Source organism: Astatotilapia calliptera, chromosome 13, assembly GCF_900246225.1.
Source record: "Astatotilapia calliptera chromosome 13, fAstCal1.2, whole genome shotgun sequence".
NCBI lineage: Eukaryota > Metazoa > Chordata > Actinopteri > Cichliformes > Cichlidae > Astatotilapia > Astatotilapia calliptera.
In genome coordinates this window covers 15,232,638-15,255,923 of record NC_039314.1, presented here as the reverse complement: position 1 = coordinate 15,255,923, position 23,286 = coordinate 15,232,638, and the positions used below count along the sequence as shown (strand labels likewise).

The following is a 23,286-nucleotide window of genomic DNA, read 5'->3' as shown; positions in this document are numbered from 1 at the left end:
GCATAGATTGTTTCCCAGTGCCACAGAGCTCCGTTGTTGTCCGGAAAATATTAAAACCACATCAGTAAGGCACACTCGGTGGCATTTTCCCTCTTTACAATGTAGATGGGCACTGTAGTTTATTCAGAGGCAAGCCCACACTCCTCCCACTGCTCTAAATGTTCTCAACAGTACAAAATAAGCAGTCCAAGACATTTTTTTTGTAAATAAATCTTCATCATAAAGTTTCAAAAATGTCCTTTTCATCGTCATGTTAATGACATTTATTGACAATAGCAAAAAAATGTAATTATATTTCATCCCTATTAAGTAAGTGAGCTTCTTTGGCGTTTCATGACAGATCACAGTAATACAGACATATCTGAATTTCATTTTATAGCTTTTCACCGTTTTAATTATCAGGCCCAAAAGAGATGCACTGGCCAGCTGAGCAGCACCAAAAGGCCCGAAAGACCACAGAAGACAACTAAACCGGATGCTAAAAGAATGATTTCCATTATTAAGAAGAACAACTTCTCAGCAATTAACCAAATCAAGAACACTCCTGAGAAGGCAGATGTATAACTGTCAAAGTCTACAATGAAGAGACGCCTTCATGAATGCAAATGTAGAGGATCTACAAGGTGCAAACCACTGGCTACACTCAAGAACAAGAAGGTCAGGTTAGACTTAGGCAGGTCATACCACATGACCTGTCTAACATGGTGGAGGCTAGGGGTGGGGGGAAAAAATTGATACTGTGTAGTATCGTGATATTTTGTTTGCTAATAATGTATCGATACAGGGACAGCAGAAATCGATATTTTGTTACAAAAAAGGTTTTTGTGCTCTGACTTCAGAGCATGTTGATCCTTTTTCTGAGCAAGAATCCTGACATTCCTTCACTGTCCAAATGTGTTTAACTTTTTCTTTGGCAGCAATAAACATGACAGTTTACTTATTTTAATTTAAGACATGTTTTATTTTAATTAAGTTTAAAACTTTTTTCCATCCATCCATTCGCTTCCGCTTATCCTTTTTTTTTTTTCAGGGTCGCGGGGGGCGCTGGAGCCTATCCCAGCTGTCATAGGGCGAGAGGCGGGGTACACCCTGGACAGGTCGCCAGTCTGTCGCAGGGCCAACATACAGGGACAGACAACCATTCGCACTCACTTTCATTCGCACATTCACACCTAGTGACAATTTGGGTTATCCAATTAACCTATCCCCACTAGTGGGGATAGGTTTAAAACTTTTTTATTTAATGTAAAATGATATTTTGTTTTAATTTACTTTCAAATTCTTCAGTTGCTGAATGGGCTGCATAGTTTTCATAAATTTCATAGTTCAAAATAGCTATAATTGTACCAGATGGTTGCATTCAGTTAAGCTGGGCTAGACTGTAATACAAACCGTTCAGTTTGTCAACAATAAAACTGACTGAAATGAGAGAAAGACTGAGTGCGAGACTTTGATATTAGATAAAATGAATATTGATAAAGTTTACCTTTATGTACAGAATCTGAATATCGCAAAATATTTAAAAAAAACTTGCAATAATATCGTATCGTGCGTTAAGTATTGTGATAATATCGTATCGTGGGATGTATGGTTCCCACCTCTAGTGGAGGCGGTGTTATGCCGTGAACATGTATTGCTGCTAGTGGAAGGAGGTCACTGTTGGGTCGCCGGTGTTTACTGATGATGTGACAGCTGATAGAAGTAGCAGGATGAATTCTGAACAAGTGCACAAGGCGATACTCTGTGTGCTCATTTCTGCTCATTTCGCCAAATGCTGCAAAACTGAATTAACAGCACACAACCTAAGAGTTTCTCAAGGCAAAGAAATTGGATATTCTTCAATGCCCAAGTCAGTCGCGTGATCTCAACTCAACAGAGCATGGTTTTCAGGTACTGAAGGCGAAACTGAATGCAGATCAACCCACAAACAAGCAGCATCTGAATGTGGCTGCAGTGACGGGCCCTCACAGAGGATCTCATGGGAGGAAACAGCGTTTGGTGATCTTTAGTGACTGACTGCAAAGGATTTTCATCAAACTATCAAAAACAGTCCTTATATTTAAAATTATGTTAGTTTGTCCAAATACTTGTGAGCAACTATGTATGAAAATTAAATGGTTAATAGGAAATTTTTGTTAAACATCTTTGCATTAAAGCTGAAAGTCTGCACTTCCATCACATGTTGACTGATTTCAAATTCACTGTGCAAAAACTTTTAGCATCCCTCTCATGGCTTTGTACCTAATCTGTGTGATCTATTTCTGTACTAATATGAAAACAGTTTACAGCATATTAACAGGCACAAATATAGAGTTCCTACAGACTGAGTGTATGGTGTTCACTTGTACGATGTACATGTACGATATATACACTCACGTTTATACATTAATGCAACTATTTTGAGATTGACATTTTAAAGGAATGTGTGCATGCAGATTTTATAGCCTGAATTTGTTATGGGACAAAAATCTTCCTGATCCAAGTGCCTCAGAATAGCAGGCTTCTGCATGGCAAACCTTGCTCCATACTCATCAACTGCCATGTTGGCCTGAGAGGTTCCCCCGTGGTAACAAAGTCAATTAGAGTGGAAACACACTGACACAATAACCAGAAGATCTACCGCACTACACAAGAATAAAAAACAACCCCCCCCCAAAAAAAGTTAGAACCTCCGATACACATCCATCCATGCACGTGCTTTAATATCTGATGCATTGGTCAAGACAGAAAATCTGTAATATTCTGGATGAGTGATGAATTATAGAGGCAGTGCTTTATCTCAGTCTCTTATCTCTTCCCGTCTCTGCCTTGTTCCGCCTCTCTTTCTCTCTCTCTCGTTTGCGTCATTGCCCTAAAGCCCCTCACATGGGAAGCACGCGTGCAGCCACTTGGAAACAAAAATTAGAACAAATCTGAGAAGGGCAGTGGAAAACGACAACAACAAACACTGTGTCTGTCGATATAAGCTCAATAAGGATGTAGCCACCATGCAGGCTGACAGGAGATAATGAGTTAGCGGTCTTTGATCCAATCTACTATTAATATCAATAATATCTACAGATGCAGGAAGGGGGGGGGGGGGGGGGGGGGTCACAGCCTGGCATAAAGCAGATTTTCAGGTAGACAAGGATTACAGAAAGAGCTACAAAAACAACAAATTTGCATCGCACACATCATTTGCAATGCGGTTGAATCTCAGTAGTCTGTGCCAGTGACCTACTTCCAGCCACCCAGAGGCACCCAGTCTCCCAAACTAGCCTTAATTACAGCAGTCCCCATACAGAAGGAGCAGATATCAGACTGGGAACACTTACAAGAACTGGCTGGACTATTTCAGTCACAGCAGCACAGCTGCTCATTCAACATGGAGATTATTGATAGGATGAGTAGTCTGGAAGCCCTCATCCCTCTAATGGGTACGTGCGTGCATGTTTAAAGTGCTCAAATATTACATAAAAAACCACATATCAGTAAATAACCATAGCTTTCTGTTTTTCCAAGAAAGACAGTGAGAGACAAAGACAAACAGACAGGCATCACTGATATTCAGGAAACAATCCCATCCTCGACTCCCAAGGTGCTAAAACCCAACAAGAAAAGGCACACATCTTTTTCAATCACTCTGCAACTATGAGCCACTCGTTATTCATAATCCACAAAACCAAAACACACTTTACTTACACCAAAACTCATTTTAACGCTTGTATAATATGTCTTATGGAACAGAAAATATTCACAAACATGTAAATCTGTGCATATCTTAGCCAGCGTTTCAGTTGTGTTATGATTCACCTCAAACACAAGTGCTGCCCGTCCAATCACCTTCCGCTCATCTGAACAAGACCAAAGCTTCGCTAGCCCATAGGCTCAACAGCGTTTCATTGGCTAATGCAGAATGGCAGGCACAAGACAGACATCAACAACACCCATTTACAAGAGCTTGACCCCATAGTGAGCTTTTTGTAGAATACACAAACAGAGTCGCCGTGTATTGTTCGGAGCAGTTTCTCACACAGTCACACTCGGATATAAGAGTGAGGGTAAAGGTTGGTACTGCAGCTTTGAGCCATGTTAAAAATAATAACTAGAGAAGCTGCCAGTGTTTCTGGGGTTTAATTTACCCTCTTCATGCTCTTCAGTCTTTTACATGTCATGTGTAACAGAAGAGAACCACATGCCAATCATGCAACCTTCCATATTTCACTGGCGTCTTTTAAGCGATGAAAAAGAAAACAACTCTTATTTACAGATTACAAAGAGAAAGCGCTGGGATGATGGGATGAGCGCAGCGTTTGCTCGGAGGGGATTAGCGGAGAGGCCTATTTTAGGGCTAAAATGCCTAAAACCATGACAACGTCAACAACCCTGACCACAGATGACATGTGATGCATTTCCTGTGGCGAATCTCAGGAGGTGCTTTGGATGCTAAGCTGACCTCATTTCCTGTTGGGGCTGAAACCACCTCAAAGTCACATCAGGGCCAATGGGCCATAAAGAAAAAGAGGGGAGGTTCGCTGTAACCTCATGACTCATTTTGGCCTCTGCTAACCCCTCTTTAAAATCAAGTGATCGGGACACTGTGGGCTCACACAGATATGCTTAAGAAAATAAGTGTTAAAGTGCTGTTTGATGTGAAATAAAGCTAATTCTAATCAGAGAGGATGCTAGCTACACTAATGCATAAATGTGTGCATAATGTTGCCAAAAATGACAAAAAAAATCCCCAGAGATTCTGCCAGCTAGAGCCTTCTGCATAAACCAAATATCTTCTGCTTATGTCTCTGTGTGTCATACAGGTTTGTGTGTATGTGCATGCGTGTGGTAGTAAAAGATCTGACAGGGCGATGGTTGTGCCTACAGTGCCAGATGGTGAGCCCACAGCCTGGCTCCTCTGAGACCATAAAAAGAAATATTAGTGGCATTTTGACAGGCTAACATGAAAGAGTGGCAGGGAGTGTAGGAATAATGTGCCCCAATCAGGCATCTCAAACCCACACTGAAACAGAGTCAGCATGAATGGCTCAAATGTTCTCCATGTTTGCCCTGCGTACAAAAGGTCTAATCAAGTCCAGATTAGTTTTTTTTTTTTTTTTTAAATGCACTGGACAATCCTTCTCGATCCACGTATTTAGTGTTGCCTCCAGATATAGTTTACTTAGCTATGCAGACCAGCATTTTAACCATGAAAATCTACATCACACGATAATCAATTTGCTGTCCAGACAGCTGTGTAGTAAAAATACAAAAACTACTAAGATACCGATGTCGAAAGGGGGGAATTTGTGTATAGCTGCTTAAATTTTGCATCTACTCATTGGTGAAGGGTCATAGAGCAGCCCAAACAGCCTCAAGCATTACAGTGAAATTAGGTCTAGACTTGTAATTTGAAGAGTGCCTTCAACAAAATCGCTTATTTTAATATACTCACTTTATTAGGTAGACACAAATTCCATTGCTCGCTAATGCAAATATGACATCATTAAATCAACTGGCAGCAACTCTGAGCATTTAGGACATTCAAACCCAGTATAAGAATGAAGAAGAAAGGTGATTTAAATGACTTTAAATGGCCAGAAGACAGGCGAAAAGCGACATTCTGTCTTGAGCTGAATGTAACAGTAATTCAAATAATCACTCGTTACAACCAAGTTGTGCAGAAGAGCATCTCTGAACGCACATGTCAGACCTTGAAGGAACTGGCTACAGCAGAAGACCACAGCAGGTTCCACTCCTGTCAGCTAAGAGCAGGAACCTGAGGGTACAATTTATACAGGCTCACCAATTAGAAGATTGGAAAAATGTTTCCTGGTCTGATGAATCTCGATATCTGCTGCAGTGTTCAGAACCTAGAGTTCAAATTTAGCATGAACAAATGCCACATATCAGTGGTGGTGTAATGGTGTGGGGGATATTTCGTTGGCACACTTTGGGGTCTTTAATACCAAATGAGCATCATTTAAACACCACAGCATAGCTGAGTATTGTTGCTGACAATGTCAATCCCTTTATGACCACAGTGTAGCCATGGTCTGATAGTCGTTTCCAGTGGGATAACGCACCATGTCACAAAGCTCAGATTTCTTGAACATGACCGTGAGTTCACTGTACTCAAAAGGTCTCCACAGTCACCAGATCTCAATCCAATAGAGCACCTTTGGGATGTGGTGGAACAGGAGATTCATGGATCCTGGATGTGTGCTATCATGTCAATACAGACTAAAATCTCTGAGGAATGTTTCCAGCAGCAGAATTAATGGTTCTGAAGACAAAAGAGGGTCCAGCCAAGCGCTAGTAACGTGTACCCAACAAAGTGACCAGGATGAATATTTTGTACACCCAGGAAACATTTAAGAGTGAATGAAAAATCTAAATATCATGACTGACTTTGGTAAGATCATGGTTTGTTTTGTTTTATTTTAATCTTAAATATTGTAAAGGTTTTCTTTTTTGGTTCTTTTTTAAAAAAAAAAACCTTAACTGTGTTTTCTTGAATTTTAATTATAACTGGACTGAAAAATAAATAAACAAACAAATGTGAACCTAACTGAAAATGCGTCAGCCTGCCAGGGTGTGACTTGGGGGATTTTAATGGAGAATAGAACAGAAACATAAAGGGAAATGCTAGATTTATTAGACGACACAATACAAACGCATCATAGAAAAAAAGAATCTCCATAATCTTGTTTTCATCATCGTTAAAAGCAAAAACCATGGCTGAAAATAAAATTAGATCTATGAAAAGCTCTGATAAAATGCGAGATTAAATTATCCACACTACATATTATAGCACAGTGGTGATTTCTCATTTTTGCACTCTCGATGCCCACTTGTTATTATTTTTCCAGCCTTTCAATTGATAATCAGCAGCAATACAAACCTCCAAAAAAACAGGAAACAGAGCAAATGACTGCAATGTTGCTTCTCTTTGGTTTTTCCAAGGCATTATTTGATCAGTCCAAGGTCGAAAGAGTGCCCAAGCAGAAAACTGTATATAAAAAGCACATGTTCCCTTTAATGTATTCGTGATGGAGCTTTTACAAGGGTAGCATAGGACACTCTGGGTCAATGAGACGATCGATTCAGTCCAGGAGACGGCTGCTGCATTACAAGACGAGCTTCTGCATTGCAGATGGCATATCTGTATACTATTACGGGAATCTACAGTATGGAGCAGAGGGCGTGAAAATATATAACTGTGTATATGCTCCAAATAAGGATACATAACAAGACTCTACAGTTGATACAAATACAGAACATTTGACATCATCTGCTAATGTGAATGCAAACGCCAATGTACTGTATGATGTAATATTAAAAACACTTTATCCCCTATATATTAAAAAAAGCTGTATAAGTGCTGCAGCTCACATATGAAAGCCCACTGAATAATTGATCAACTGGGCTGCACGGTCACGTGATACATCTGTCCTGCTACATTCAACACTACACAGCGGACAACCCAACCCATCCGGTATGAAACTCCTCATGACCCAATCTGGCAGTGTCCCAGTCAGTTTCTATGCAGAATATTAATCCACCACATACGCACAAAACAAAATGTTCATTACCCTCACTTTGTGCACAGATTAGAAACCACACAATAGGCTGCGACACAAAAGAGCTCAAACAACGAGAATTATCTCGGTCAGATTAGATGAGCGTGGAACTGAGAGCTTGAAACTCTCACAGCAACTACACACTGATTGGCTAAAGAATTGCCGTCGGATCCCATTAAGATCCAAGACAATTGCAGGAATATAATCGTGTTAGAAATGCCCTGATAGGCGAAAAACCACCGTGTTTTACAGATGCCAAAGAAGGACTTCGGCAGTGAACCAGATTTGGTCTCACAATAGCCCTTTATGATTACACTCTGCTTGATTAGGCCAGCCTTCACTCACTCACCGAGTTCACTCATCTCATCTCCATTCAGACCAACATAAGGTGGAAGCACTATTTAGAAGCTAATCGCAATTATTTTGTCATTAAGAAGCTTGTAGGGGGCAACATTTTCCCACCCTGGTGGCCTACAAAGACACCATCAAGTGTCATTTATGTAGGTGTGGTTGTTATAATTGTCCATTATCAAAATGAGTCAGTCAGTTGCTAGGTAATTTTTTCATCTTTTACAAAAACCGGAAAGTAAAAGAGCAGCAGCGCTGGTGAGCCGCGCTACGATAATGTCATGTTCATGAAAAGAATTCCAGTCAGTCAGCTGCACACCTGATTTATTTTTAGACTCGCAGTAGGTGATGTTGGCAGCTCTTGCTTTCCTTCCACATGTTCTAATCTGCGATGATGACTGTATGTGTACCGGTCTGTGCATTTACTTGGATAGCTTTCTTTGTGAGGACTGGCTTAAGTTTAAAACCACTGGAGTGACGAAATTTAGGGAAAGTGAGGAGCTTTTGAGCACTCCTTCCCTTTTCACATATATTCAAAGACCTATTTGAAGATGAACCTGGATTAGCCTGGTTTGAGAGCTAATAATGCAATATATGGACAAAGAGCACAAAGATAACCACGTGTGTTTAATGGGAGTCAGTAATCAGGAAACAGTCCCACAGCCTTTTTTCTAATTGGTTATGACTGCTAGACAAGGGAAGTGACAAACCAGACAGCAAGTGTATTTTTAGCTGCCCGTAACCACAAACAACAGAGTCAGGAGTGAAGGAGGTTGTGGCTGGAGATTAAACAAGCCCTGTGGTCTCTCCTGAGTACATCTGATTACATTATGTAAAATAGCACATCCTGAGTTCAAAGAGCAAAGAACAGAGTGGGGAGAACTCGGGAAAGACTATCGGAAAAGCCCACGAACACTGTAACCAAGACATCAATGTTACCATGTGGTCATAAAACATAAACTCACCTTCTGTAGGCTGGTTGGATTCAGCTGGGTTTTGTCTATTATCTTCACCGCCACCTAGAGAGAGAAAAGACAGGAAGACAGGGGAAGTAAAAGAAAGGGAGGGAAGGGGGGAGAGAGAGCGGGATGCAGACAGGAAAAAAATAAAAGATAACCAAGATGTCAAAGCTAATTCCAGTTTTGTATTTGTGCAGTTAAAACTTTCATTGAAATGAATTCTTATTATTTCACTATTGTGCGGTGAGGTGACTTTGTCAAAACATGTCACAGCTGAATCATCCATTCAGCCTGAACACACCTAAAAGCTTCTCTATTCAGTAATTCATTAAGACGTGAAGCATTGATTTGCAGAGATCAAAGCAGAAATACAAATTCCCTCTTGACTATGACTATACTGTGAATCAAGAGCCTTTACACACTGAGAAAGGCAACTTAAAGCAGGGAGCAAGAAAAGTTTGGGTAAATATTCTCAATTGGCAACCATGTCAGCAGTCATTTGCATCCATCTCAATAATCACCCCAAAGTGCTTGAGGAAACTGACATAGTCTCCTCACTTTGAGAGCTCAGCAGCTTTCACTGACTATCTGTGCCATACTGCAGAGTCAAAAGCGAGCCACTATATTATCTTGAGAAGTTTTAGTTTTTCATACACTGATATGTTGCCCCCCACCCCTTAGCTCCCTTGTAGCACACATAAAGTCATCCTGTACTACTAAATTCTCAGGTTAAACACCATTTAATGTCTGAGCTGATTGCTCACACACAAGTCTAGAAAAGTTCACAGCTGCATGTGTGAAAAAAGTGCTATGCTAAGCTTTTTTTATATGCGTAAATAAATTAGAATGACAGTTTTTATAGCCTAACCACAGGTAATTACCATAAAATCTTTTCTTAGCCTGACTACAGAGAGCAAAGGGGTCTAAGGATCAAACTAGTAGCTGTTTGCTGACTTGATATTTGAAATCCTTCACGCGTTTTACAGCCTCCATATGTCTCTTGAGACTCTTCAACCAACTGACAGTATCAAAGCTCTTAAAGATGCGTTTGTTCCTTCTTTTTGCACTGTACTTTGTACTGAATGGATGCTGTTGTCTCAATTCAGAACTGGAAAGGAGAAGCTGCTGTTGGCTTTGGTGCTAAGATAATATATTCATAAAATGCATTAATAAAGCAAACAGAAAAATATCGAATTAACATCTGTGCAGTTAAAAATTAACTTAGTCTGTCAAAGTTCCACTTTCCTGATCGAATAAACCAGTAGGTTACAGAACGCTGTGTTGTTTGCCCAACTTTATTGCACCAAATGGCGCATGTAAATGTACGTACTTTTTATTACATTGCACAAAGTTAGCATATCACACGTATGGGGACAGAGCATGAGTCCAGCTATAACTGTGAATGCTGTCCATGGCTGCAGTTTGGACTTAACCAAAAGAATCTGTATCTTGGATTTACACTAAGTAACAATACAGGAGAATTTAAAGATGCATAAACGTATTTGCTCGTCTGCCATTCTTATAGGGTTTAATGTGATTTCAGCCCACCCTTAGCAGCAATAAAAACTTCAACTCTTCTGGGAAGATTTTCCACAAGGTTTAGGAGTGTTTCTGGGAATATTTGATCATTCTTCCAGAAGTGCATTTGTGAGATCAAACACTGATGTTGGACGAGAAACAACCCCACATCATAATTCCATCTCCACCAAAACTTAACACTTGGCACAACGCAGTCAGAACAGTACCATTCTCCTGGGAACCCCCAAACACAAACTCATCCATTTGATTGTCATATGAACAAGCATGATTTGTCACTCTAGAGAAAAGGTTTCCAATGCTCTAGAGTCCAGTGATGGCATGCTTTACACCACACCAAAACTTTGCATTCTGATGGAAAGCTTGGCTGCAGCTGCTGGGCCATTGAAACTCTTCATACAAAAATCTCCATGTGCAGTTCTTAAACTACTTTATCTTTAATAGCAAGGTCATCTTATGGCTGGACTTCTTCCACAGGTGGCATCGTATCACGGTACCATGCTGGAATTTACTGAGCTCCTGAGAGCAATTCATTCTTTCACAAATGTTTGCAGAAGCAGCCTGCAAACATGAGACAGGCGATTTTATTCACCTGTGGCTATGGAAGTGAATAACTTCTGGAAATATAGTGAATGTATCACACAGTGACAAAGCCCTAGGTTTTAACATTTTGTTGGGTATAGGAGTTGCACGACTCATCTCAAATCAAGTGATTTATACAACATTATTGTAGGATGTGTCCCCCCCCACACTCTACCCCCAGGGAGCTGTGCCTTAACCATGATCTCCAATCATAACCATGTCTAACATTAGAAGTATCATAGGAGCGGATCTTGAAGAGATTTTGTCATCATCTATGTTCATCTGCTGAATTACATTCTAGCACAAAGATTGTAACCTCTGTAGAAGACACACTGATAACATTAAAGATGAATAATATCACAAAAACATACATTTTTTCTAAAGCATTACTGTGCCTCTGGCCTTATAAGAGCTTAATAAGCATGCTTCAGTGGATGCAGGCTGTTGGTAAGCCTGGTAAGGGGGGAAACCAGCAAGCAGATGCTGAGTCATGGTGATGAGAATACAGGTTATTCATCTAAAACCACTTTCCCTAAGAACTATGGCACAAATTGTTTTGTAATTTAATTTGATACAACCCCAGAAGCCAAACTTGATAATAACACCAAGAAACAGTCTAACAGGGAGAGGATGGAGCAAAGTGAAAGACTGCAGAAAGGCCTACTATGTGTAGAAAAACACAGTATGCAGGTGGTGTCTATTTGTAGCCCTTCTTAGGTGGGCAGGTGCACAGACAGACTCCCTTCCTCTCTGCTTCCTCCTGTCACGGACGAAGCTCAGGTTTAGGCACGTATTTGCGTGTCTGTTGATGTACAGTACGCCTACAGGTGTTGGAACGGTCCTCATGTGTCACTCTGCTGCATCAACTTCCACTATTCCCTTTGCATGAGTCAGTGAGATTCATTTAATTTCCTCGACACAATGCCGGGAAAATATTTTCATTTTTGTTAGCAGACAGAGATTTGATGAATGAGTGGACGGCACAAAAATCATACACAAGGCCTCTGTGTGCATGTGGGTGCGTGTGTGTTCACGCTAATGGATTTGAGGGTAAATAATTCAGTTTCACAGTGACAGAAGGGCACTGTGCATCAGTGTTAATTATTCAGCCCAGTCGTAACACAGGGGCCATATGCTCTTCACAGTATGCAGGACTTGTGATCGTGTGTGAATATTTAGACAGCGAGGACACAAAGGGGAAACTTTGCATCGCTCGTGTGCTCGAGTGCTTTGCGCGTTTCCTCTACACTCTGATTTCCCTTTAGGCTCTGTTATCAAAACCACAGAATCATGATATCTGTGTGCTAAAGGGAAGTATTTTAGCATTGTATAAGGTCATATGCGATGAAAAGAAAGGCATGACTGTAATACAGGGAGCAGGGCTGATGTATGAAATGTACGACAACAAAAGTTATTTTCACGTCACATCTATGCAAATAAGTGCTCTGAATGTTGTATGCATATTTGCTTCTACACACTTCTATGCACTCTAAAACAAGAAGCACAGTTTATACCATCCTTGCCATATAAGTGCTAATGAGTATGTCCATATTTTCAGTGCTTTGTTTTCCTCGTTTCTATATTTAGCTCTCCAAGTAAATTTGCTCTCTGCGGAGACTAAGAGGATATTGAGAGCTTCTAAGAACAAGGGTCAAATTCCTTCCATGTGTCAGCAAGAAAGCTGCAACATAGACTGAAAAAGATAAACAGATCAACAGATAATTTGATTGATTTGTTATTTACGTTAAAACTATTTGTAAACATAATTCAGAATTAATGGAAAGTGACCATTTACTCTAAACCTAATGCCTTAAAAGCATTAAATTACCATGACATTCATGCTCATATGTAAACTTGATGGATGTAGCCTCCAGGTCTGTGAAGCAGTCCTAATGGCCAGATGGTGACTCTTCGTGGTAGAAAAAGTCATCTATGGTATACAAGAGTCTGAGAAAACAATTCTGCTTCTCACTTAAGTTTTTGCCTCAGGCAAGCAGTTTATAGCCTCAACAGATAGTTTCAAATCTTCTTCATTGCAGAAAAATTTGGTCATTTTGTAACTTACTGTCCTGTTTACTGTGAAATAGGCATGTCTACCTTGTGAGTGTGCAATACAATTATCAGAATGAGTTAACCAAGCTAGCTAATGCTAACATTCGCTAACGAGTTCTGCTCTCTCATCCAGTTTTCAAAGACTGCAACAGAGAAAGCGACAAACCCAAGGCTTCAAACTTGGACAATAAAAGACAGGGTTCAACACTGGCTGCAAGTATATTTTATGTACAATCTATATCTGACTGGTTTCCCCCAATATTGCCACTATATGTATGATAAAACCACACTAATAATAAATTATATCAATCCCAGGTCACCAATAGGTGGACTGTGGATTTTGATGGACAGTTTCTATTTTACTCTCTCGTATTTACAGTAAAGGTATTTTTCATCTGTGCTGCCTTTTCCTTTGTGATGGTCAATTTATGCACACAGGAAACACACAGAAAGAAACGGAGGGTTAAAGCTGAGATGGGTTTACACGTAAAATGTGGTTAAAGAAAACAAAGCAAAGAAGAAAGTCAAACTACACTTTTTAACATTTTAAATTGAGCACTTTATTTAAAGACATTTGAATTCAAAAGTTATTTTACTTGAAACGAGAAAATGACATTCTGTCATTATTATATTATTAGACTGCACGCCAGTTCATTAAAAAAAAAAAAAAGAATAATAAACATTGTTGAAATAATGTTGAACGTTTTTAAGCTACTTAAAAATAAAACGTACTGGACTGTAATGTTTGTTTGAGGGAGTTTTAACTGGACCTCCTTAAATTTTAATTAAATACCCCTGATATAGAAAAGTCATGACATTATAGGACTACGTCTTAATTTCAGTTAAGTTTACAAATAATGTTGTCCGCTGAGTAAGTTCATAGGGGCGTATGGTAGAGGCAAATGTTACCATTAGTATAGCTCAGCATGCGTGTGAATTGACGTGCGTGTTCGTTTGGGCAGACAGAGGACACTCTGTCACGTGGAAGTGAGTCTGTGCAACCTCCTTTTTGGTTCACAGGACCTTTTGTTGTTTTTCTACACAGTTAAACCTCTGTTTATCACATCTGGAAAATCTATGTCAGTAAGTGTCTTTCTAGGTTCCTGCTACGATAACATTCGTTTTAGTGGGTCATGTTCTTTCCACCTGTTTTCTCCCTTACTCTGATCCATGTCTTTGCATTCTGATGAGCCAGCAAAGGCTCTCAGGCACACAAAGTGGCGCCTGACCTTCTCGGCAAACAGTGGGTAGCACACTCAATGTGTCTGTTTTACACTTGCATTAAAGGACACAGAACAGATCAAACTGTTACCGGTTAGACCTGAGAGAATATTTATTCCCTGGGCACTCAATACCGATATGACCTGATGCTTTTTAAAACTCAGAGGATTAAAAGATGCAAGTGGCTAAGACAGACATGAGAAGGACCTCCGAGGTGGATCGGGGCTGTCAGTGAGCCCTGCGGGTCCTACTGAGTGAAAGACAGTGAGCAGATCGCAGGTCATCGTTTTCTCCTTAGAGAAACAGGAGCTTTAATTACAACACATCAAAGCAGGGCATCTATCACTCTGACAAGGCAGCAGTGTATGACTGTGAGTGGGTGAAAGGGAGCGAGAGGTTGTCCTCACTGGGAAAGCTAACATGGTCAAGTACAACATTGTCATGACAGGAGATAATTCGTTCATCTGACAGCCAGAACACGGCCGAAAACTGGGTCTGACTGCAAGTAGATCAATGCCTTATCAACTAATTCATGTATAATCATTTTGAGTTGATAAATAAATAGCGATACCATCATTCTGTCACGTTGTGGTTTCTATGCGGCGAGGCATAACTTGAAAAAGATGCAAATAATTCAGCCGTGAAGCTGAAATATTTTTCTTTTAAGTGAGCCTTCTTGCATTGTTACCAGAACTGAAACTATAAATGAAAAAGTCACTCAGAGTATTTAGTACAGTATGGCTTTGTTGGTTTCCTGTGAGGGTGAATTAAATATATTCATGTTTTAAATAGGTCGAATAAAACAAGAACACTCCTAAATAGGGATCTGAACTTAAATCAGCCAACAATGAAAGAAAACTGCAGTCTTAATTGTTAACATGGAGCAATGAAAGAGTCGGCCACAGAGGGCCACAGAGTTTCTTAATCTTTGAATTCAGGTGTTTTCCCATCGCCGCAGGTGCCTTTACAAGCATTTATGAAAGAATGGGTTGTTCCAAAGAGCTCACTGAATTTGATCGTAATATTGTAATAGGATACCACTGTTGGAACAAGTCAGTTCATGAACCTTCTTACCTCCAAGATATTCAACATTTAACTCAGAGTGGTACTATTGCAAGGGGTTGAGGAACCGCTCATTTAAAGTTACAGAGCGTGGTTGCCGAGTGCTGATGCACATGGTGTGTAAAAGTTACCAAAGATTTGCTGACTCGGTGACTGCAGAGCTTCAAACCCCCTGTGACATTAATATCAGCACAAACAGTTTGTGCCAGGAGCTAACGCTGACTCCTTAATCCTAACTTTTGATTTTGTTCAACATTTTTTATGCACAAACTTTAAAAGTGTTAGAGGGGGTCGAGTTTGGTGGCTTCTAGATCATGTTTCTGCATTTTGCAGATAGGTTGGGTTCGTCATACAACGACCTCCAGCTTGCCCTGGGTTCCAAGTTATAGTTCAAGTGTAAGACCATGAGTCACAGTCAGAAAAGGGTGCCCACTCTAGATTGGGAATGAGTTGCTGGCCAAAAGTGGAGGATTTTAAGTATCTTGGGGGGGTCTTGTTCAATAATAAGGGTGAGCAGAGCGGGAGATTAACAGGTGTTGGTACTGTGCCCACTTGGATGTGCACGCTATACTGGTGTGTCATGTTGAAGAGAGAGCTGAATGTGAAAGTGGAGCCGTTGATCTACGTTCCTGCCTTCACCTGTGGGAACAAGCTCTGGGTGGTGATGGAACAAATGAGACTGTGAATAGAAGTGAAATGGGCCTCCTCCATGAAGGGTGGCTGGGCTCACCTTAGAGACAGGGTGAGGAGCTCGGTCATTTGGAAGGAACTCAAAGTACAGTTGCTCTGAGAAAAAAGCAGCGGGTTGAAGCTTCAGGCTTCTGACCAGGATGGGCATATCTTACTGGGAGGATTCCCTGGTGCAGTTTCAGGACGTGCTGGAGAGATTACACATTTTGGCTGACTTGGGAACACCTTGGTGTCCCCCCAGAACAGCTGGAGGAGGTGGCCTGAGAGAGGGAAGTCTGAGTGTCCCTGATTAGACTGCAGCTCAAATGACCCAGCAGTAGCAATTTGTGTTAAATAACTAATAATATTATTACTCATTTTATTCCAGCTTAGCATCTGTTTATTGTTGTGGTAGTTTGTCCTTTTTCCGTTCTCACCTTTACCGTTCATGCACCGCAACAAAACAGAAAAAAGGCAGGTGGAGGTCATGATAACAAAAATCTGAGTCGATGACAACTCATGAACTACAAACCTACTGCACAGAGTCTTGCAGAGAAAGAATCACCGACTGAGCTTTTCAGTCAACTTAGTGAGCACAGCTTAGTCACAAACTACTTAAAACAGAGAAGTTGTTGGTGTAGCAGATTTAAAATACCTTAAACTGCTGATCCTTTGCTGTTAGCTGTCCTTTTAGCAAATAATGCACTGCTGCTGATCAATATTCCATATAAATATTGGATCAGTGCATCACTATATTATATAACACAAATAAAACGCACAGTATAAACGTTATAAAGCAAAGATTAAAAATTTGTCGCACCTCTCGTCCAGTCAGGACATGTCGTGCCAGCTTCACTTTGGCAAAATTCCCCTTCCCAATGGTTTTGAGGAGGCGGTAATTGCCAATGTGAGGGTGCTCCTCTGTGGAGGTGAAAGAGTTGCGGCATCGTGGCAGGCTGTGACGACTCGCGGACTTTGTTGGGGGGGCTTGGGGTTCAACAAAGCCGTCCACCGAAGAGTGCTGCAGGGAAAAAAAGTGGAGATCAGCAACATCCTTTGATTTACACAGACACCAATATTATTTAAGTAGTTTTGTGGCACATTTCCAAACTGATCATTTTGCTATACAGGCAAAACATACAGAAGCAATGCAGTACTGTTAAAGCTGAACTTTGAAAGAGTAGCTTTGCCCCAATTCCAGAGTTGGTTTCACAATGAGGATCTATACAGAAGTATTTGGGGGAGAATCAAAATCTCGGTGCTTTAACGCCTTAAACCTAATGACCCTATCATTCACAGTGTAAGAGTCAATATCAGAAGAAACTGAACTTCAGACTGTGTGTCTTTGACAAAACCAGCAAAAAACGTGTAACACACAGGCACATTTTGTGATAACAATGTTGCTGGTTCCACAGTCAAAACCAATAACAAGCGTCTCTGTGATACAGCATGTGAAGGTGAATTAGGAACAGCTTGCTATAAGTACTATGCTGGCACAGGCTATATGCAGTCTCCTCTGGTCCTCTCCTCTACAACAGCTGCTAATGTCAGTCCAGGTCAGAGATCCCATGATCCTCTGCTCCTGAGCACCACACCCAGCCAGAGAATAAAGCCTTGGTCTGGTTACCCGGGCTCCCCTGCTCCCATTTCACTGGGGAAACGCTACACCCTGCTGTGTGCGCAACACCTCAGCTAGCCTCACTGAGGGAGTGCTATGATGCATGTGTACATTTCACAGCATAAATTTATATTAAATCCCGACAAAGTCAGATGGTTTTGTTTGTAATGCCTCTTTTAGATCAGAGAAATGTGCATGTGTTGTTTTTGCAGCGGGTAAATGCCACACTAGTGCCTTTCAAGTCAATTTTAGATCGCACCTGTAATGAGGCCAGTTTGACCTTCAGCCACACAACTGTGTACACACACACACACACACACACACACACACACTTGGCTTAGGTTCTCTAAATCAGCAGTGGAATATTTGGACAGGCAAATGACTCTGGGCTCTTGTGATTGATTAATGCACAAAATTTGTTTCACTTGTCCATCCATTGATCCCAGACACTGAGATGATGTCTTCAGGGGGGCAAACATGAGGCATAACACACCTGTGCACATACACACACACATTAATAAAAAAAGATGAAGAAGAAAGCCAGAAGAGAGCTACTTCTGTTTTGCTGCACTTAAAGCCACTTGTCTTTCTGAGTAATAAGCTGTTATGCAATGCAGTTCAGCTGCAAGTGGGCCCTGGGGCTGCGTGCTGGAGTCGAACAGAGGGAGCCTGGGCTGGCTGGCTACTGCCAGTGATGCTGAGGCAGTGCTTTAATAGCCACCCAGAAGTCTGTGTCTGTGTCTGAGAGTGCAGCATTAGACAGACAGTTACATTAGCACTCCTATGAGCTGATGCATTACTGAACACTGGCAGATCATTGTTCAGTAATGTATCGGACAATGAGAGCAAGAGAGGACCGATGTCTTCATGTAAAAGTTAACAATAGGGTTTGTTAAGTTATGCAACTTTGCTGAAGAGGAAATGCCTTTTTTCACTTGAATTTTAACCACCTCAACATGACAACCCGGGCAAACACGTGCTCAGAAATATAGAGGCAAAATAAAAGCCCTCTCTGTAAGTCTATGAATAGGTCAACCATTAAAAAAAACAAAAAAGACTGCCTGCAGCCTTAAAGGAGGCTTCTGTTTCCAGGAAAGAAAGAAAAAAATCAGACGAACCCAGATATGTCACAGCCTGTCAGCACACTCACACACAGACACACACACAGAGGAGCAGCCCTCATCTTTTCTGATCTCTGAAGAGCTACATTATTGTGGATGTGCGCGCCATAATTGGGAGTGGGTGGTCGTTCATAAACATTCCTCCACACGGCGCATGAGAAATCTCCTGTGATTAATTCAAGTCGTTCTTCGCCCTGTTGTCTGCGTGTTGGTTCGCTGAACAACAACACGCTGCCTCCTCCTCAGCAGCACCGAGCGTGCTCCTACAGCAGGGCCCGATAGGTTATGGATGTTACATTGCGATGCTACCGAGCCTTGCAATTGAAAAGTAGGGCAACATCCCCCCCTCTCACACACACCCTATATATTGACGTCGTGGACTAGAAAATACCCCCCCCAGCTGCACGAGTGGAGCAACACCATTTTCTCACAGGCCACACAGACACCTCATTCTCAGTGTTAACATTCAAGCCTCGCTTGTGCCATTAAAAGCGGCATAATACTGACGCAGTGCGTTGTTCAGGGTAGCCTTGTTGTGTAGAGAGAGCGAGGCAGTCACAGCCGGGCCGCACTTTTATTCTAAGCTATTTCTACGCTCCATGCTTTCATTCCCATCAGAAGGGAGGGGGGGTGAAAAAAAGCTGCTGTGCTCATTGGTCGAGTCACTCTGCAACACTGTAGCCTCACGAAGAGCTGCCATTAACCTGCACCGGCCAGTGCGCAAAATAACCACATCCCCGGGTCGTTACCACTCCGTCCCCACGCCCGGTATCGCTCAGGTGTCTCCGGACAGCTGCACTTACGTTCTCGGTGTCACGCTCGTTCACTGTGGGCAATGGCGTTCTGGTCGACATCTTGTGTGCTTCATAGGCCGCTCAGCGATGCGGCGGGCTGGGTAGAGCAAAAGCAGACACGGCGCGGTCCGTGAGGGAGAGCGGCGCCTCTGTTCTTCTCTACATCCCCTGTGAACACCGCAAATAGCGGCCCTTTTACCGCAGCATAGCGCACACAGGGCCCCGCCGGCACGCCAGATTTTCTTATCGGCTTTGTACACTTCCCTTCAGGTAGGCTAGTGGCAGACAGAAAAGGAGGAAAGAGAGAGACTGGGAGAGGGAGCGAGCGGGAGGGAGAGAGAGAGAGGGGGGCAGGCCAGGAAGATGCGTCGGTAGCGGACGGGTCTGCGCAGCTCATCTCAAACCTCCCACCAGGAAGGATGATGGGATCTCTCGCCCTCTCTCTCTCTCTCTCTCTCGTGCACATACACTCTCTTTGTCTGCTCCAGAGCTCATCATTCAAGTCACCAGAAAGCAGTTAAGGGCACAGTTGGAACAGTCACCGGCAGATTTAGACCAAATCCAGCTACAGGGAGTGTGCTGCCTGCCAAACAGGTCTACACTGCTACTGAACAATGCCCTAAAACCTGACAGTGGCTGTACAGACGTATTTTATCACGCAGTATCGTAGAGATGTTGAGGTAGACTCACTAAATAAGTGGCTCAAATGTGGCTGGAACAATATAAATTAAATGGCTTATTTCTGTTATTTTATGCTATGGGTTTTAATTTAGTGCTTACTCCATGATGGGTTTGAAGAAGACAATGAGTTGGAGAGGCCTAGTTTAAGGATAACGCCCGTGTCACGGTATGAACTGGGCAGACTTTGCCATCTGTCGGAGAGTTACAGCACTGCACCCGTCATTGTTCTACTTAATCCTAAAATTGCAACAGCTATTTTTTATTTTAATTTTTTTTTTTTGAGTGATCAGAGAGCAAATATATGAACAACCTTTAGATTCCTAGAGACATATTTTGAATTTTTCATGCTTTTACCTTTTTTTTGTTTGTTTTTTAGGGGTGTGGTTGTGACAGTGCGCACGCAGATGTGCGTGCGGAGTTCTTCCACTAGGGGTCATTATACGCCTGCAGTATCCTTCATATTTCCTTCGTGCAACCCCAAACAAACGCCATGCCGTTGCTCGTTGATTTGCTTTCATCCTCCGAGTACATTAACATGTCATAATGTGATTGGGGAATAAGCAGGGCGGCAGGCGTTAAAGTCCATTAATGAGTCTCTTGTATGAGATGTCGTGGCTTCTTTGTCTCTGCAGTAATATTGTGGAATTCAGGCAGACAATCGCATCTCACTGGATGTTACACGATTGATGATTTGTCTCACACAGTGTGTCACAATAACTGATAGATACAGAACATGAAAGCCGTCGAGAACATTAAGCCTGTTTTGGAGGTTTTGAGGAATCTGTAGGTTGTTAGTTTTAGTGTTTGCCACTTCCATAACAGTTCAAAACGCCTTCCTCTGTAGTCACATTAGAATGTTCAGATAAATGTCACTGAAACATGCTTTGCCTTTAATATATTTATGTATGTGTTTTGTTAGCAGTATCCAAATAATATGCAAAGAGATAAGGCGGTTCAGTGTAACCAAATGGGTCTAACACAGAATCTTGGCATGTAGATGGGCATTTTTGGAATTCTGCATCTTATCCCAGCATGGATCCAATCCCAGCATAGCAGATCTTATCCCCTCTGAGCCTTAACAACTTGGACCAGCTCAATTATTTCAGCCGAACACATCCTCTTACTACTGATAGTGAGATTTTTGGCAGGGTTATTCTGGGATCTATTTTAGATACAATTATTGAATTTTATTTGTGTTGAATTCAATTTGTATTTATGTTCATCAGAATGACTGAACAGTTCCCCTGGAGAGTTTAAACAGGAAAACACCCAAACCGATAATAATTCATGGTTTTCTTTTTGATCTGAGCTCCAAAGTGTTTTTCTTCTCTGCGCTGAAACATCCTGGGAGCACGCTCCGTTCCTGCCTGGGATTTGCATTCTACCTGAGTTGCACTCCTGAGGAATGTAATGGGCACTGACACCGGTTTAATGAGTGCATGTACACCCAAGGCCAAATGCAATTACATGCTCTCACAGGCAACTATCAAAAAAGAGGCAGCTGTTAACAGCCATTCATCGCGGATGGTCATGCAGCTAACTGTATTTGCAGGACAGGGGGTGAGAGGAAAGAGTAGGAAGACAGAGAAAGAGGGGGAGAGAGGCTAAACTCATTATAAGAGCGATAGTGGAATAGCATCTGTCATCACTGGCAGTTTACCATATCTCCTTTTCCCTGACTCAGTCTCACCAGTGAGAGTCAAGCCATGCAGCCTCTCCAGTCAGTAAAAATGTTTGCCACACATCCTGCAGAAGTGTGGGAAATAACAGGAACTGCTTTTCAAAAAAGAAGATGTTTTATAAAGTTTTGCATGCGCCCCAGTATGTGCCTCTCATGCACTGCTATTATGTGATGTAAAAAAAAAATCAACAGCATTTTTTTTTAAATCCTTAAAGGCCTTCCAAATATCTAGGTTATTGAAACTGGTAGACTTGACACGGTTCAACCTGTGTCAGGTCTTGTCCTGTGTCAACAACAAGAGGTTTTAAACTTTTTTTCCTTCAGTATATGCAGTTCTATTCCCCAAGATTTTCATGTGTAACACAGTTATATATTACTGCTTCTATAGGAATTAAGAGAATAAGTAGGAGTCATATCCTGCTCACCAAATGCACTTGATTAATTGATCATCAGCAAGTGTGACTGTGTCCACAAAAGCAAAAGTTTTGGCAGTTTGCTGGTCCAGAGCATTCAAGTGTGTGTAAACACAATGCCACATTCTTACCAGGAATGGACATCCCAGGAAATTCTCCTCAAGGTCAGAGTGTGCAACAATTCAAGCAACTGCAAAAAACCCAAGAGCTACATTTTAGACTCTACAGACCTCGGCTAGCATGTTAAATGTTAACAAGTCGACAAATACTGAACAAGTATGGGTTGTTTGGAAAAGCTGTCAAGAGAAAGCCTCTTCTTTCTAAAAGGAAAATAGCAGCATAGCTTATATTTGCAAATTTGCATCTGAACAAACTATAAGATGTCTTTGGACAGACGAGACCAAAGTGGAGATGTTTGACCATAATGCACAACGCCACTGCTGGTGAAAACCGAAAATGGCATATGAGTTATAAAGCACCTGCCCACCTTGCAGTCACTGAGTCGACTGTGAACTTCTCTGTATTGTAAGTGTGAGGCCATCTGTCTAACAGCTTGGCCAAAACTGGCTGAGGCAACAGGACAATGATCTCAAGCATAAGAACAAATCTACAAGATAATGTTTAGAATCAATGTGCTGCGGTGACCCGAAGTCCTCAGCTCAACTGAAATGCTTAAAAGAGCCGTGCATAACAAATGCCTGCAAACCTCAATGAACTGAAGCAATGTTGTAAAGAAGAGTGAGCCAAAATTCCTCCACATTGTGGAGGAATTTTGGCTCACTCTTTATCTATTTGAAAGCCATACAGAAAACAGTTTACTTCAAGTTACTCTTGCTAAAGGTGGTTCTACAAGCTACTGAATCATGCGGTGTAAGTTTTTCACAGGAATGCATAGAGTCCTGTAAAAACTTTACATAATAACTTTATCTTCTAAATTGCTTTTCTCCCAGTGTGTGCTCTACAGTAGCTCTAATCACTGCGTTTACCTAAAAC

At 41.6% G+C, this 23,286-nt stretch overlaps 1 protein-coding gene across 4 annotated transcripts in view; it reads right to left on the bottom strand.

Annotated features, from left to right (window-relative positions):
• The window catches only part of mark1 (MAP/microtubule affinity-regulating kinase 1), a 36,946-nt gene extending 17,023 nt beyond the window's left edge, over positions 1-19,923 (bottom strand). For 3 of the 4 annotated variants that reach the window (XM_026189485.1, XM_026189487.1, XM_026189486.1), the window contains exons 1-3: positions 19,528-19,923; positions 16,806-17,006; positions 8,870-8,923 (exon numbers count right to left, since the gene is read on the bottom strand). In XM_026189485.1, coding sequence (XP_026045270.1) covers positions 8,870-8,923; positions 16,806-17,006; positions 19,528-19,578 — 306 coding nt within the window. In that variant the 5' untranslated portion in view covers positions 19,579-19,923. The remainder of the gene's footprint in view (positions 1-8,869; positions 8,924-16,805; positions 17,007-19,527) is intronic. The other variant, XM_026189489.1, reaches the window with a different exon arrangement.
• Positions 19,924-23,286: the final 3,363 nt, after the last annotated feature.